At 40.7% G+C, this 18,363-nt stretch overlaps 1 protein-coding gene across 1 annotated transcript in view; it reads left to right on the top strand.

Annotated features, from left to right (window-relative positions):
- Positions 1-9,539: 9,539 nt before the first annotated feature.
- LOC138953229 (probable G-protein coupled receptor CG31760) overlaps positions 9,540-18,363 on the top strand; it is a 55,574-nt gene continuing 46,750 nt past the window's right edge. The window contains exons 1-2 of the mRNA XM_070325029.1: positions 9,540-9,543; positions 15,969-16,164. Coding sequence (XP_070181130.1) covers positions 9,540-9,543; positions 15,969-16,164 — 200 coding nt within the window. The remainder of the gene's footprint in view (positions 9,544-15,968; positions 16,165-18,363) is intronic.

The following is an 18,363-nucleotide window of genomic DNA, read 5'->3' as shown; positions in this document are numbered from 1 at the left end:
AATCTTCCTTTTATTCCTTCCATTTTAGTAATTCCTCCCACGTTTTTCCTTCCTTCCTTCCTCTCTTCCGTCCATCCGTTCTTCCTTCCTGTCCTGACGTTCTTAGTTGTCAGATGTTTGATCACGTTATTGAAGCTGGTGCACAAAGTGCAAGTTTTTCGATCGGTTAAGTAGTTGACAGGGGAGCACTGCTTTCGACCTCAATTACGCATTAGTTGCTTCTTGTTTAAAGAGACCCTTCTTCGTGTGTAAACCACCCTGTACATCACCATGAAATTGATCTAAGTTTTTAGACTGAAGAGATAAGAGCACCCTTCCACATGGACTTGTATCAGAATTCTTTTGTTGAATTAATTTCGCAGTTTGACAAAGGCGTCAGGTACGTAAATAAATCAGTAATTTTTTTCACTCTGCACAGAACGCGGTCTAGAGTGTTGGTTGGTTATCATTGATTATCGTCTCTTCAGCATTTTAATGCCATACGAGGCCGATGCAAATTTGTTTCCTTTTTCAGTTCACATGGTAACTTCCATGTTTAAAACTATTTACAATCAGGTCTATCACTGTAAAAAAAAAAAGAAAAAAAAAGGAGGTTCTAAAACTTCCATCACTTTCACATTTTGTACTTCAAGTCTTGTTGATCTCTTTTTAAAAAGTTAAAACTATTGTCTGGGACGCAGTCGAGTCAGACTTTTAATATCTGGCACGGAAATGTCCACAAGAAAGGATGGCCTTAACCCATGTAAAACAAAAATATGAAATGGACATATCGGTGGTTCTTTACCATATGTTTTTCGTGTAAAACAAAACAAAAAAGGTGTCTTTAATTAGCGTATAGAATATTCATCGCCGAAAATATTTAAGAGAGAGAGAGAGAGAGAGAGAGAGAGAGAGAGAGAGAGAGAGAAAGAGATAGAGAGAGAGAGAGAGAGAGAGAGAGAGAGAGAGGCACAGTTAATAATTGTCTACCTATACCCGTGTGACTTGGAATAATAGGCCGCGAAAGGTAAATATGCGCCGAAATGGCTGCAATCTACTGGCCGTATAAAATTTCATCTCACACGGCATCACTGCAGAGCGCCTAGAACTGTACCCACGGAATATGCGCGATATAAGACTCATTGATTGATTGATTGATTGATTGAGAGAGAGAGAGAGAGAGAGAGAGAGAGAGAGAGAGAGAGAGAGAGAGAGAGAGAGAAAGAGAGAGAGAGAGAGAGAGCAACAACAGACTGACACAGAACAAGAGAGAGACTGAGAAAGTGTGAGAGGGGTACACACACACACAGGTACCCTTACTACCAAATTACGTATCACAGACATACACACAAAGAGACAGAAGGACATACAGACACAGAGAGTAGCTATTTCTGACAGTCTGTGTTAACGCACTCGAACCGTTTGGGTCAGTATTTGTCTTCACGGCTGTTTCGAGATGCAAGAGCGTTCACATAAAACAATGCAACTGTCTTGAGCTGGACCCAAGATGTTGTGTCTATCAACAGTCCTTGAGAACGTATTTAGTCGATGAATTTATTGCGGAAATTGTGCACACAGAGTAGATGATCGGAACATATCCCTAAGGCTCACATACGTTTAGATTCACACACACACACAAATAAACTGCTCACGTTTTTAGCTCATGTATGCCAGCTTCAACATATTTGTCCGAGATGAAATAAGAAGATATTTTACGTCACTCGATGTCTGGTTTTTGAAACTACTTGTTTGTCTGTGTTTTTTTGTTTTTAATATCAGTATTAATCTTGAATTTTGTTTTCCACAGTTTCCCCTTGGTTTTCTTTAGTATCTGTCCTGTGGTTATACATAAATGTACATCGTCATTAATCAGTTGTGCCCCCCCCCCCCTCTCCAACTCTTTTATTTGCGTTTTAAACACTCATCTGGAGTCACAGGATTTGCAATGTTAGGCAGGCCATGGGAAAATAAACCCTTTTATTTTCTCGTACGTTTTCTAAGCACAAAAACATAACTACTCATGGTCGCTATTTGAGTTCACTCTAGTTTCATTGTACTGCATGCAAACAGATCGTACTTAATGTTTCGTTTTCTCTCAAATTAAACCATGTCCCACCCCCGTGTCACCACAATGGCACGTAAAAGACCTTGGTCATTCAGCCGGAAGTGCAGATGGCTGATACCACCTAAACACGCACACACTTGTGTATCTCATCAAAAGCCGTGAGGGCGTAAAACTCGAATTATCATATAACCCATATCGAAATATTTAGCCTGTAGGACAGTAAGCATTCTCTCTTTTTTTTCAAATTAAACGTTCCATAAACTAAAAATGTTTTGATTTTTTTTATTAATACGTTTTAGGGTTTGGTTACCTCCGAACATGATGACATTTTAAGTTGACGGCAGGTTCGAGTTTGGGTCAAAAGATGTTTTGTTTGGCTTTGTCAAACTTCAAGTGGGTCGTGTTAAAAAAATAGAAAGTTTCCTTTTCTTGAATGCTTATGAAACTTGAAATTTGCAATATGGTAAGTTTATTGCCTTTGATAACCCTCACACATTGTATTGATTAAAGGCACAGTAAGCCTCCCGTAAACCATCACAGATACGGTCAGGCTTTTACACACAGTACAAACACCCTTTAATTTAAACACTCACCGATTGAGAACATCCTAGGTGCCCTCCGTAAAGAGCGAACAATTTTCAAAGAATTTATTTTTGCGTGGTTTATCTTACCCCTGAGCCATCGTGAATCCGTGTGATCCAGTTTCCCTTTTTCACAATGTAGTCGTCAGTTAGTCATTTGAATGCGACTCGATGTGAGCTTATCTACAATAGCACGTTTTTATGCACGAAACAAACGGCTGTGGTTCACAAGAACTCTAGCGATAGCTTTTGACTGTTGAGAGGAACGGCGATATGCATAAACCGTCGTCTGCTATGACCCTTGCGTGACCCTGCTTCCGGGCTTTTCTTTTTTCAAACTTTCACAACTTCGAATTGTACTGATATTGTCTTGATGAAAAAAAAGAATTCTTTTATGATTAAAGAATTTTGTGTAACAAGCTGTCAATTTATTATTTAGATTTTAAAAGTTAGGTCTAGCGCAAAAACGTACCACACGGTCCAAAAACATTCTGATAATCATCGATCCACGGCTATGGCCAGTTTACATCGATACAATGAGACCCGAAGGGAAGTAACTCATTTTTGACCTGAGTTCAGGATGGGTCCAAAAAGTGTTCGAGACAATCTGCAAAATTAATTCTTTAAAAATTGCTCGCTCTTTACGTAGGGCACCTAGGATGTTCCTGTTTGGTGAGCGTTCAAATGGAAGGGTGTTTGTACTGTGTGTAAAAGCCTGACAGTATCTGTGATGGTTTACGGGAGGCTTACTGTCCGGGCGTGATATCCGGTATTCGGAATATTCATAACAGCCGTCCAGCACCAAAACGAGGCGCCATTGTTGTAGAGGAGCAAGTCCTCGAAAATAAATTCTTTGAAAATTTCTCACGCTCGACAGAAAGCAGCCAGGATGTTCCCGTTCGGTGAGCGTTCAAATGGAAGTATGCTTGTACTGTATGTAGACGCTCGGGGAGCTCTGTGATGGTTTACGGGAGGCTTACTGTGCGACGGATTCTGACACCGGACCAACCAGTCCTAGCACTAACCCCATAATTCCAGACGCCAGGCGGAGCAGCCACTAGATTGCCAATGTTAAAGTCTTAGGTATGACCCGGCCGGGGTTCGAACCCACGACCTCCCGATCACGGGCCGGACGCCTTACCACTAGGCCAACCGTGCCGGTGTGTTCCAAATATATGTCTCCATCTAAAAGGTTGTCTGAGCATAGAATGAAATGTTTCTCACGGTTGAATGTTTTCCTCAAAGGTTGAGTTTGTCTGCCTCTCTGTCTGTCCTTGTCTGTGTCTGTGTCTGTGTGTTAGTGGGAGTGTGTCTGTTCTTGTATTGCCTTGCTTTAAATCGACATGTTCTTCAGTTCCGCCCGTTAACACAGGATTTGCAAGCAAGTTTACATGATCAGTCCGATTTTGTATTGCAATTTTAAACTCACTGTACAAAAACCACCTGTGAGTACTAAATGCAGCTTTTGAAGTAACCAACAACAGATATTGAAGAGTTTCGTGCAAAACGCGGTCAGCTGAAGAATGATTGTTGGAACAGCTACACGTTGACATATCAATTCGGTTATAATCCCCACTCTGAACGGGAAGCAGTCAAGCTGTAGAATTTGAATATATAATATCAGGGTGGGCCACAAAAAGAGGGACAAAATCAAACTCTCATATTTTCTAAGAAAATAATTGTTTCTTTCTGACCAGAATGTCCTTTGTTGTTGTTAACCACACTACCAGTGTTTCTGAACTTATCAACCAAGCGTGTGATAGTATGACGATGTGGTATTTTCTTTCCAGGGTGTTCGCGTCGAAACTGTCTTTGAACCAGAGTAGGCGACTTACAGTTCCACAATCTTGGTCCTCTCTTCGACGGAAAAGTGATCGTAGGGGTCCATTCTTCTGTCAGATAAAACTTACAGGTCTTCTGGATATATCACCTGAAAATCAGAAAGAAACAATTATTTTCTTAGAAAATATGAGAGTTTGATTTTGTCCCTCTTTTTGTGGCCCACGTCATCCAGCAGCGCGGGGCCTGGATTGAACATGTCATCAATTACTGACAAGACCAACCAAATGTTCTTCGATTTCGAAATGCTTTGGTATAATAAAAATTTGAGATGTTGTCCACATCTGGTGAAAAAAATCTTGCGAAAATTCTTGTATTTGTAGAAACTATTACAGTTTCTTTTTGTCCCTCTTTTTGTGGTACACCCTGTATATACTGCTTCGTCTTCTACGTTCGTAGGCTGAGGCTCCCATTTGCACTCGTGGACACGAATGGGCTTTTACGTGTATGCCCCCCCCCCCCCCCCCCCACCGCGTCCATTTAGGCAGTCATACTCCGTTGTCGGGGGATTTGATATACGTGATGTTTACACGCCAAGGAAGGTGTCTATATCACACTAAAAACCTCGATCATTCACCGCCCTCGCCCACGCGCAACAACGTTGACCAGGTTCCAGCGTTGTTCATTATTTCTAACAGACTGACAGTGATCAAATTGCATGTTTTCTCTGTCTTGCCAAGAACTGCAAATGATAGCGAAGCGAAAGCACAGAAGTCGCAACGAAAACATGTTGTTAGGCGTTACTGAAGATTTGGCGATTATGACAAATGGCTTCCAGGGTATCAGCTACAATATTTTACACAAGCAGCTGCTACTTTTTCTTCTTTTTTGTGGTCGGGGGAGGGTCTCACTTGATCAACATGACGTTAGGACCGATATTTGGCCTCTATTGTTTTGTTTTTTTGTTTATGCGTGTGTTTGTGTTCTTATTTTATTGACAGGTTTGCAGGCAAGGAGGGGGGGAGGGGGGAGAGAGAGAGAGAAAGAGACAGACTTACCTGAAATAAGAAAACAAAACCTACAGAAAAACAAACGGACAAATACAAAAATAAATTAAATGAATACTTTTTTTAACAAGAAGAGCAAACGCTCGATCGAGTCACTTTCGCAGTTCTGAATATTATATGAGGCATCAGATGGACAGGAAGAAATTGCTATTCACAACACAATGAGTCACGTTCACATAAAATTTGAGCCCGGTCACTTTTATAGTTTCCGAGAAAAGCCCAACGTTAAGTTGTGTGTTGCCGAACAGAAAAGGCTAGTTATCTCCCTTGTTTTTCTGATAACGTTCGTAAAAGGCTACAGATGTAAATACTTTGATGTAAAGAATAATCCTACAAAGTTTCAATCACATCCGATGAACTTTGTCAAAGATATAAAATGTCTAATTTTTCCTTTGACGCTGACCTGTGACCTTGAAAAAGGTCAAAGGTCAACGAAACCATCGTTAAAGTGTAGAGGTCATTGGAGGTCACGACTAAACAAAATATGAGCCCGATCGCTTTGATAGTTTCCGAGAAAAGTCCAACGTTAAGGTGGTGTCTACGGCCGGCCGGCCGGACGGCCGGCCGGACAGACTAACACTGACCGATTACATAGAGTCACTTTTTCTCAAGTGACTCAAAAAGAGGAAAACATCAAACAAAAGAATCATGTTCCGGTATTTCTGGCGGTCAGCCATCCACTTCCCCTTCCGAATATCTGTCTCCATTCCACTCGACTGACATTACGAAAACATCAAACGCTGTTACAGGTGCATCACTTTTGCAAAGTCCTCTCAAGATTCCCAGCACACTAAAACAGAAGATTAAGCGACGAAAAAAATCAGAGATAAGTAGAATGCAAACAGAACACAAGTGGCGAAGTAGAGCTGGTAAATGTAGGACAGGCAGAAGACAAGAAGGTTGAATACCAAAATATCAAGGATTCATCAAAGTGTGTAATACTGATTTTAAATCTTAAAAAAAGAAAGAAACGGAGAAAGAGAGAGAGAGTATAAATAAGACAGATTTAAAGAGAAATGACAACACAGTATGCTTGTTCCTATTCTCTCTCTTTCTACCCCACTCCATCCTTCACCCCCCCACCTCCCATTTATTTCACATGGACGGAAGAGGGGGTGGGGTGGGGGGGGGGGAGGACATACCGTCCACTGACGCATTTTTGCAATCAAACGCAACCTAACCATTTTGACAAGACTTTTCAAACAATCGCATGTAGGTTATCTTTCGAGACAATTTGTTTTAAAGATTAAAGTCAAGTTGAATAATATTTTTTTTTAAAGGCAGAATATACAGATATATGAAGATTTCCATGGAGCCTTCATGCCGCAGGTGAAAAAGATGGAGGTGTGTTTGATAAGAAAATACCCGAATGAAGCGTTGCTCATGAAAACTAACAACTTGTAATCGGTTGAAAGATCTCTGCAAAGGAGAGATCTGCGAGTTTGTTTGCTTAACGCCCAGCCGACCACGAAGGGCCATATATGTGCTGCTTTGACATATAACGTGCGCCACACACAAGACAGAAGTCGCAGCACAGGCTTCATGTCTCACCCAGTCACATTATTCTGACACCGGACCAACCAGTCCTAGCACCAACCCCATAATGCCAGACGCCAGGCGGAGCAGCCACTAGATTGCCAATTTTAAAGTCTTAGGTATGACCCGGCCGGGGTTCGAACCCACGACCTCCCGATCACGGGGCGGACGCCTTACCACTAGGCCAACCGTGCCGGTCTAGATCTGCGAGTGCTGATCTAAAAAGGCAAAGCTGCATACAATAGCAAAAGTAGTGGCACAAAGGGAAGAAAGAGAAATTGCATGTTCGCTTTTAAATGCCTTTAATATCGGTTGCACGCACAGCTTGCACAGAAGCAAAAGGATAATTGCAAAATCGGAGTGAAGTCCGCTTGATCTTCCGGAAACGCTCGTCAAACTGCACAGAGAACAATCCTCTCAAATACCGGGAGAAATTAAAGGGAAACAGGAAGACAGATAATAAGTAACAGAAAAATCATTTGAGTTTCTATCGCAGGTTGCTTTGTTCTGTGGCCGCAAAATTTTAACTGTCCAAGCTGAATGAAGGCATGCATGAATTTGGGGTTTGAATTTAATTGGGAATAAGACCGGATTTTCAGCGTTTTTCCCATTCTTAGTGACCTGACTTCCTGAACTGTTCAAAGCCACGAAAAACACTGCGCGCGCGCTGTGTCTGTGTGGCTACACACACACACACACACACACACACACATACGAATAACGGCTAGTTACATTCGTATCTCTCCTTATTTTTTTCTTCTGAACAAGTTCATGGGAACTTAGGATTATTCAATTGTAACCACACACAAAAATCTAGTAATGACCGACAGAAGGCTCACTCCTTCCATCTAGTGGGATGGGACCCAAAAACTGGTTCGGATTGGTTGAAATCTCTAACTCAATCTCGATTTCAACCAATCCGACCCAACGCTTGATTATTCAATTGTAACCACACACAAAAATCTAGTAATGACCGACAGAAGGCTCACTCCTTCCATCTAGTGGGATGGGACCCAAAAACTGGTTCGGATTGGTTGAAATCTCTAACTAAATCTCGATTTCAACCAATCCGACCCAACGCTTCGTTCCCACGATGTTGGACAATTTCTTGTGCACATCATCTCAGGGTTAACTTAAGTTAAGTTTGTTTGTTTGTTGTTTAACGCCCAGCCGACCACGAAGGGCCATATCAGGGCGGTGCTGCTTTGACATATAACGTGCGCCACACACAAGACAGAAGTCGCAGCACAGGCTTCATGTCTCACCCAGTCACATTATTCTGACACCGGACCAACCAGTCCTAGCACTAACCCCATAATGCCAGACGCCAGGCGGAGCAGCCACTAGATTGCCAATTTTAAAGTCTTAGGTATGACCCGGCCGGGGTTCAAACCCACGACCTCCCGATCACGGGGCGGACGCCTTACCACTAGGCCAACCGTGCCGGTTTTAAGTTAAGTTAAGTTAGTTGTTGCTTTTTGGGTCCAGCGGACCATATAGGCCAAATCAGGACCCCACAAGTTTAACATTACACATATTTAATTTAAATTAAACCAATTTTAATAAACAAAATTAGGAACGTCACCCGAATGGAACATAAAAGCTAAATCGAAACCCTACGTGTCTAGGATTTTTAAAATTCAAACCTTAAAATAAAGGCCAGACTCCTTCAAAAAATCCAAAGAGAGCTGCAGAGCTGACCTCCGTAAAAATATGTTTTAAGCTGGAGGTGTCAAAATACTTCACTCGTTGATCATACAGATCAGCGCACTCGGTGAGAAAATGGCTCACAGAAAAACTATGATCACAGGCGTGGCACCATGGTGCCTCTTCTCTTTTAAGCAGATGGACATGCGTTATATAAGTGTGACCCGTGTGTAGCCTAGCCAGAACACTTTCGTCTTTTCTACTTGACGCCATCAAAGGCAAGGGCTTTGATAGCTCAGGGCGTATCTTATACAGTTTATTTTCCTTGCAGGTGGACCAACGGTCTTGCCAGAGTTTTAAACTGTAAAAAAGGGTCTTCCGACGAAGGTCGGTGAAAGGAACAAATTGCTCAGGAAGAGGTGGAACCGCCATCTCCAGAGCATCCTTTGCTGCCTTGTCAAATATGACTGGGCATTATTCGAAACTACTAAGGAGGTCTGCGTACCAAATTGCCTGATTACAATGATGTCCTCAGATCCGAAAATCATAAGGCATATAATTCGAATCCCTCGGCAATACCAGAAGCCGGATATTTGATTCTACCACACCCTGTTTTTGACATAATGACCAATCAAGAAGTACACCAGCAAGACCGATTCACAACATATAACTACATTGTCACTACGCCCACCAAGTCAAAAGCTGTCGTCGAGTACACTTCCTTTTGCATTGAAATCAGACATTTTCCTCTTGACATCGCTCGACTAATGAGTACTGGGTCTGTCGTTCGATCCAATGTTTTGACCATGCGACAAAAGAGTCCAAGATATACGGTAATGATCATGAAGCCTGAGGGTTATGTTTCCTGTATTGACCTAAGTAGAGATGGGTGTGTGTTTCTGCTGACTATGACCAATCCTTGTCGGTGTGTAATTAGCGGGTTTTCATGACTTATTGGCAGAAGGGCATATATCTAGACTGATCATACTGATTAACACCAAGGAAACCGGAATGGGCGGTCTTGCTGCTTCATTTGATCTTGAAACCGCAGCTGTAGAAAGGCTATTCCGAAGTTTGAAGACAGAATAGGGATAAGGATGCGGAAATAATATCTTATATTCCTGTGAGGTTACCCTTATGGACATTTAATTTGCTTTCTCTTGCAGTGCGGCTCTAACTTTTTTCTCTCCCCTTTTTCTTGCATGCGTGTGTTTATTTTTCTAAGCCCTGAAACTTTCGCTGTGATGTTAGGTCACCGAGGAGAGTCTGCACAAAGTTGAATCTTGGAAATAGGGAAATCCCTCGCCGAACGTGAGGGTCAAACACGAACCGCTTGAGCTTGATAGGCAGCCAGATTGTACAATAAGCAAAACGTGCAAATGAATGACGAAAATGATATGGAATACGGTCGTTAGGTCAATCTGTTGGTTTAAGGACTGGCTCGTGTGCGATCGAACAGTTTTTACACCCCCGGTATAGGGGTGTGTATAGGTTTCACTCGATGTGTTTGTGTGTTTGTGGCGGTGTTTGTGTTCGCAAGTAGATCTCAAGAATGAACGGACCGATCGTCACCAAACTTGGTGAACAGGTTCTATACATTCCTGAGACGGTCCTTACAAAAATTGGGACCAGTCAAACACACGGTTAGGGAGTTATTGGTGGATTAAAATTATACAACGACTTATAGACGGACACCCCCGTTGGTCAAAGGGAAATAACCTTCTCAGTTGGTGGCAGTGAGAATGGTTATTTCCCTTTGACCAACGGGGGTGTTTTTCCTATCAGAGGAATTTCTTGTTTCTTTAGAAATAGTTGCTTGGACAGAGCCTTCGACACAAATAGTTAGTTAGTTAGTTAATTGTTGGTTTTTGGGTCCAGCGGACCATATAGGCCAAATCAGGACCCCACAAGTTTAACATTACACATATTTAAATTAAACCAATTTTACTGAACTAAATTAGGAACGTCACCCGAAGGGCACTTTCTTTCTTTCTTTATTTGGTGTAAAACGTCGTTTTCAACCACGAAGGGTTATATCGCGACGGGGAAAGGGGGAAGATGGGATAGAGCCACTTGTCAATTGTTTCTTGTTTACAAAAGCACTAATCAAAAATTTGCTCCAGGGGCTTGCAACGTTGTACAATATATTACCTCACTGGGAGAACGCAAGTTTCCAGTACAAAGGACTTAACATTTCTTACATACTGCTTGACTAAAATCTGTACAAACATTGACTATATTCTATACAAGAAACACTTAACAAGGGTAAAAGGAGAAACAAAATCCGTTAGTCGCCTCTTACGACATGCTGGAGAGCATCGGGTAAATTCTTCCCCCTAACCCGGGGGGTAGACAATCAAACGGTCACATACACTCATTCACACACACGGAGACTTAAAGTCACTAACACACACACACACACCATCAACCATTAAATATGTGCAGTTATTCAGGGTGGGATGGGGGTGGGCAGTGTAAAATGCATGGATTATTTGGAAAAAAGGAGTGTCTTGAGTGCAGATTTGAATGATTCGAGGGACTTTTGTTGACGGAGGGGGAGAGGGAGTGTGTTCCATTGGCTAGGTGCTTGGAAAGAAAATGAGCGTCAACAACTGATAGTTAATACGCTATGCTACTCAAGGAGCAGCAGTTGGATATTAAGTACGTTCTGCGGAGCGATAACATTTAATATTGCTATTTCATATGTTACGTGGATTTCCATTGGTCAATTGGGCAAAACTGAGCTCAGTGCAAAAGTGATATCGACGACATTTCCGTCGATATCAGTTTTGATATCGACGACCTCTTTATTGCTTCCCCACTTCAAAAACAAAAACACCTAAATTTAAAAACAAACAAATATATATGAAAATGTAATGATCCCAGAATTTAGTTGAGCAAGTGACTAAAGACTTTTTGAAAGAAAAGACATTTTGAAATACTGAAAAGTACAAGAAAAGAGTGAACAAAAAGAAATAATAATCAGAGGGAGGGATATGGAACAGCCAAAACTGAGACAAATACTTTTGTAATTTCTTTACAGTAAATACAAAATGTCCAGAGAATTAGCAATATATCTAACATTGACTGACTGTGTGATGATATCTTCTGCTATTGGTCTGTTTCGACAGTGATATCAAAATCTCGACCTCAACAGACCATAGCAGAAGATATCATCACACAGTCCGTCAATATTGGGTAATGTCAAAGGGACTATTCGGAATGTCTTTGGTGGTAGTGTGTTCTTTATATGGCTAATACTCATGTACATGTACATTGCAATTGATTGGTCGCAAAATGTACGCGACGCTCACAATTATGGATACATAACTAGCGGATATTAGGGACACCAAAGCTCATGTTCACTATATCAGGAAAACATATCTTTACATCAGTCAAAGTTCTGAGATAAACGACTCTGTTCCCTGAAACAGTGATACCAAACAACGTTTACAAACCTCAAAATGTTGATCATTTAAGCTCATAATGTACACCGACTTTTATTTGAGTTCATTTTTCGGGCTCCAACAGTGTTAGAATTTACAGTTCACCGTACACTTGCCGACTGCTTCCCGAACCCCCCCCCCCCCTTCCCACCTCGAACAAAAACAACAACACCTGGTTATAAAAGAGATTTGACCTTGATCAGAATGAATTTTATGATACTGCGGTGCGCAGAATTTTAGATATTGAATACATCCGACATGGGACAAAATGTCCTTGACACTAATTATCATGTTTGAGAAAAACACGCTCCTCAGCCACCCCCCACCCCCCCCCCCTCACACACACACAGACACCACCACCGCCACATCAACATCACTGATGATATGTATTCTTGTTTGTTGCACAGCGAGAAAGGCAAGAGGGCGAGGGGGTACCAGTCAGTTTAGACTTGATTGCAAATCTTGTGCGCTTTAAAGTTAGGAATAAATGAGATTAAAACACACACAATTAATTTGACTCTTGAGTGACAACTTGTCTTAGCCTTAAAAGTTAAAAGAAAACAAACCGAAGGAAACTTTTGAATTCAAGTTGCTAAATCAACTGAACTTCAGAAACGTTAAAATCCAAAAACAGAACGACTGCCAAGGCCTAAAAAAAAAAATAGGTGTGGTTACGGTAACCCGACCTACCCTATTTTTAGGGGCCGACCCTATAACTTTTTTTTACATTTGTCAACAAAAAAAACCGACAAAAAAACCAAAAAAACAAAAACAACCCGAGTGCAGAAAACGCAATGAAAGCGAAAGCGCTCGAGTCGCACACTTATTTCCCTGTCAAGTAGGTTTAATTTGTACACATTAGAAAAAAAAGTTAAAAACAAAAGTGATTGCCTACCTTCCTACCCTATTTTTTGGGCTATGTTACCTTAACGGTTAACCACACCTATTTTTTTTTGGCCTAACGTTCTAAAATTCAGAATCAAATTCCAAAATGTTCAGAAATGTTGCCTTCGTGCGATGAACTCACCTTTCGTCATTATCAAACATGTTCTTATATATAAAATAATGAGGCAAACGTGTAAGTTGTTTTTGAAGAAACTGACACAAAATCGTCAATACAACACGAATTAGAGCATAAATAGTTCAGATCGAAGCTGTTTTTCACGTAATACATTACAAAGATCAGTAGTTCAAGGCTGAAAGCGTATAGATTGAACCTCTGGGTTCATTTCAATGGGGTCAGGACAGGTATCCAGAGTAGGTGTGTGTTAGATCTCTATGCAAGAGGTGATTAGGGAGGGATGGGAGTAGAAAGTTATGGGGTCACTCTGGTGACAAGGTGTGTCATTATTTTTCAGAAATGATTTGAGACTGATACCACTGACATTTCACGGGACACATTTCACATCATTAGGACTGTGATATTGATCGATAACATGAAACAATGATGGAATGTGTGTGGGGTAACGCGTTTTTTACATTTAGTCAAGTTTTGACTAAATGTTTTAACGTAGAGGGCGAATCGAGACGAGGGTCGTGGTGTATGTGTGTGTGTGTGTCTGTCTGTCTGTGCGTGTGTAGAGCGATTCAGATTAAACTGCTGGACCGATCTTTATGAAATTTGACATGAGAGTTCCTGGGTTGTTTTAACGTAAAGGGCGAATCGAGACGAGGGTCGTGGTGTATGTGTGTGTGTGTGTGTGTGTGTGTGTGTGTGTGTGTGTGTGTGTGTGTGTGTGTGTGTGTGTGTGTGTGTGTGTGTGTGTGTGTGTGTGTGTCTGTCTGTCTGTCTGTCTGTCTGTGCATGTGTAGAGCGATTCAGACCAAACTACTTGACCGATCTTTATGAAATTTTACATGAGAGTTCCTGGGAATGATATCCTCAGACTTTTTTTTTCATTTTTTTGATAAATGTCTTTAAATTAAAAATATAAAAATTATGATCGAAATTAAATTTTCGAAATCAAGTTAAAAACACTTTCATCTTATTCCTTGTCGGTTCCTGATTCCAAAAACATATAGATATGATATGTTTGGATTGAAAACACGCTCAGAAAGTTAAAACGAAGAGAGGTACAGAAAAGCGTGCTATCCTTCTCAGCGCAACTACTACCCCGCTCTTCTTGTCAATTTCACTGCCTTTGCCATGAGCGGTGGACTGACGATGCTACGAGTATACGGTCTTGCTGCGTTGCATTGCGTTCAGTTTCATTCTGTGAGTTTGACAGCTACTTGACTAAATGTTGTATTTTCGCCTTACGCGACTTGTTTACATTTAGTCAAGTTTTGACTAAATGTTTTAACATAGAGGGGGGAATCGAGACGAGGGTCGTGGTGTATGTGTGTGTCTGTCTGTCTGTCTGTGTGTGTGTGTGTAGAGCGATTCAGACTAAACTACTGGACCGATCTTTATGAAATTTGACATGAGAGTTCCTGGGTATGATATCCTCAGACGTTTTTTTCATTATTTTGATAAATGTCTTTGATGACGTCATATCCGGCTTTTCGTGAAAGTTGAGGCGGCACTGTCACGCTCTCATTTTTCAACCAAATTGGTTGAAATTTTGGTCAAGTAATCTCCGACAAAGCCCGGACTTCGGTATTGCATTTCAGCTTGGTGGCTTAAAAATTAATTAATGACTTTGGTCATTACAAATCTGAAAATTGTAAAAAAAAATATTTTTTTATAAAACGATCCAAATTTACGTTCATCTTATTCTCCATCATTTTCTCATTCCAAAAACATATAAATATGTTATATTTGGATTAAAAACAAGCTCTGAAAATTAAAAATATAAAAATTATGATCAAAATTAAATTTTCGAAAATCAATTTAAAAACACTTTCATCTTATTCCTTGTCGGTTCCTGATTCCAAAAACATATAGATATGATATGTTTGGATTGAAAACACGCTCAGAAAGTTAAAACGAAGAGAGGTACAGAAAAGCGTGCTATCCTTCTCAGCGCAACTACTACCCCGCTCTTCTTGTCAATTTCACTGCCTTTGCCATGAGCGGTGGACTGACGATGCTACGAGTATACGGTCTTGCTGCGTTGCATTGCGTTCAGTTTCATTCTGTGAGTTCGACAGCTACTTGACTAAATGTTGTATTTTCGCCTTACGCGACTTGTTTTCTCTCCATTCGTTTGTTTTTGTTACCCATTTTGGTGCAAGGTTTTTCAAGTTCGATAGTTTTTATTTTTCTGTTTCGTTCTTCATGAGCGTGATAGTCCTCGTGAAACTACTTGCTGCTTCATTCAAAGACTGCCTTCAAAATGCGACCTCAGACAGACAGACAGATCGACAGACAGACAATGAAAGGGTCAAAAAGACAGCCGAACACATCCCTTGCTTTCTTTCTTTCTTTATTTGGTGTTTAACGTCGTTTTCAATCCCGTTCAAAGTTATATCGCGACGGGGAAAGGGGGGGAGATGGGATAGAGCCACTTGTTAATTGTTTCTTGTTCACAAAAAGCACTAATCAAAAAATTGCTCCAGCGGCTTGCAACGTAGTACAATATATGACCTTACTGGGAGAATGCAAGTTTCCAGTACAAAGGACATTTCTTACATACTGCTTGGCTAAAATCTTTACAAACATTGACTATATTCTATACAAGAAACACTTAACAAGGGTAAAAGGAGAAACAGAATCCGTTAGTCGCCTCTTACGACATGCTGGAGAGCATCGGGTAAATTCTTCCCCCTAACCCGCGGGGGGTAGACAATCAAACGGTCAAAAAGACAGCCGAACACATCCCTCGCTGCCCATGTCATTCCTTCTTCATGTTAGCACACTCAGTGTAACCCTCGTAAAACAAAAGAAGAAATTGGAATCAAATCAAAAGTTGGTTTTTTTGTCCAGATCGTATCCAGCAGGCGAAGCAGGCTCTGGACTACGTGGACCGTATCGCAACGTCCGGCAACTGTATGGGGGGCACCGGCAACGTCCTGTCCCTCAACTTCGACACGAGTGCCTGGCTCACCTACACCGACCCCGCTATCCGCACGGCCAACTTTCTGGCCAAGATTCTGGCTACAGGGAACAACACGCTGAAAGAGTAGGTTGTTGTTGTGGTGTGTGTGTGTGTGGGGTGTGTGTGTGTGTGTGTGGAGGGTAATCTGTGTGTGTTTGTGCGGTGTGGGTGGTAGTGTGGGGTGTTTGTGTGTGTGTGTGTGCATTTTTTCACAATGACCGTAGCCCGCCGCTTGTGCAAAACGGAGTGAAACTGACGAGCCTGTTCAGCGCGGTAGTGGTTTCGCTGTGCTGCATAGCACGCTTTTTCTGTACCTCTCTTCGTTTTAACTTTCTGAGCGTGTTTTTAATCCAAACATATCATATCTATATGTTTTTGGAATCAGGAACCCACAAGGAATAAGATTTCGGAAATTTAATTTTAATCATAATTTTTATGTTTAATGTTCAGAGCTTGTTTTTAATCCAAATATAACATATTTATATGTTTTTGGAATCAGGAAATGATGTATATAGAATAAGATGAACGTAAATTTGGATCGTTTTATATAAAAATAAATTATTACAATTTTCAGATTTTTAATGACCAAAATCATAAATTAATTTTTAAGCCACCAAGCTGAAATGCAATACAGAAGTCCGGCCTTCGTCGAAGATTGCTTTACAAAAATTTCAATCAATTTGATTGAAAAATGAGGGTGTGACAGTGCCGCCTCAACTTTTACAAAAAGCCGGATATGACGTTATCAAAAGTATTCATCGAAAAAAAGAAAAAAACGTCCGGGGATATCATTCCCAGGAACTCTCATGTCAAATTTCATAAAGATCGGTCCAGTAGTTTGGTCTGAATCACTCTACACACACACACGCACAGACAGACAGACACACACACATACACCACGATCCTCGTCTCGATTTTCCCTCTATGTTAAAACATTTAGTCAAAACTTGACTAAATGTAAAAACAAGTCGCGTAAGGCGAAAATACAACATTTAGTCAAGCTGTCGAACTCACAGAATGAAACTGAACGCACTGCATTTTTTCAGCAAGAACGTATACTCGTAGCATCGTCAGTCCACCGCTCGTGGCAAAGGCAGTGAAATTGACAATCCAGAATAGCGCGGTAGTGGTTGCGCTGAGCAGGATAGCACGCTTTTCTGTATCTATTCTTTTTAACTTTCTGAGCTTGTTTTTAATCCAAACATATATCTATATGTTTTTGGAATCAGGAACCGACAAGGAATAAGATGAAATTGTTTTTAAATCGATTTCGGAAATTTAAATTCAATTATAGTTTTCCTATTTTTAATTTTCAGAGCTTGTTTTTAATCCGAATATAACATATTTATATGTTTTGGGAATCAGAAAATGATGAAAAATAAGATGAAATTGTTTTTGGATCATTGTTTTTATATTTAGTCAAGTTTTGACTAAATATTTTAACATCGAGGGGGAATCGAAACGAGGGTCGTGGTGTATGTGCGTGTGTGTGTGCGTGTGTATGTGTGTGTAGAGCGATTCAGACTAAACTACTGGACCGATCTTTATGAAATTTGACATGAGAGTTCCTGGGTATGAAATCCCCGAACGTTTTTTTCATTTTTTTGATAAATGTCTTTGATGACGTCATATCCGGCTTTTCGTGAAAGTTGAGGCGGCACTGTCACGCCCTCATTTTTCAACCAAATTGGTTGAAATTTTGGTCAAGTAATCTTCGACGAAGCCCGGGGTTCGGTATTGCATTTCAGCTTGGTGGCTTAAAAAGTAATTAATGACTTTGGTCATTAAAAATCTGAAAATTTAAAAAAAAAAAAAAATTTTATAAAACGATCCAAATTTACGTTTATCTTATTCTCCATCATTTGCTGATTCCAAAAACATATAAATATGTTATATTCGGATTAAAAACAAGCTCCGAAAATTAAATATATAAAAATTATTATCCAATTTTTTTTTTCGAAATCAATTTAAAAACACTTTCATCTTATTCCTTGTCGGTTCCTAATTCCAAAAATATATAGATATGATATGTTTGGATTAAAAACACGCTCAGAAAGTTAAAACGAAGAGAGGTACAGAAAAGCGTGCTATCCTTCTCAGCGCAACGAATACCCCGCTCTTCTTGTCAATTCCACGGGCACTGCCTTTGCCACGGGCGGTGGAGTGACGATGCTACGAGTATACGGTCTTGCTGCGTTGCGTTGCGTTCAGTTTCATTCTGTGAGTTCGACAGCTACTTGACTAAATATTGTATTTTCGCCTTACGCGACTTGTTTTAATTAC

Source organism: Littorina saxatilis, linkage group LG17 (genome assembly GCF_037325665.1).
Source record: "Littorina saxatilis isolate snail1 linkage group LG17, US_GU_Lsax_2.0, whole genome shotgun sequence".
Classification (NCBI taxonomy): Eukaryota; Metazoa; Mollusca; class Gastropoda; order Littorinimorpha; family Littorinidae; genus Littorina; species Littorina saxatilis.
The sequence above is the reverse complement of the archived record's forward strand: the minus strand, read 5'-3'. Positions and strand labels throughout refer to the sequence as shown.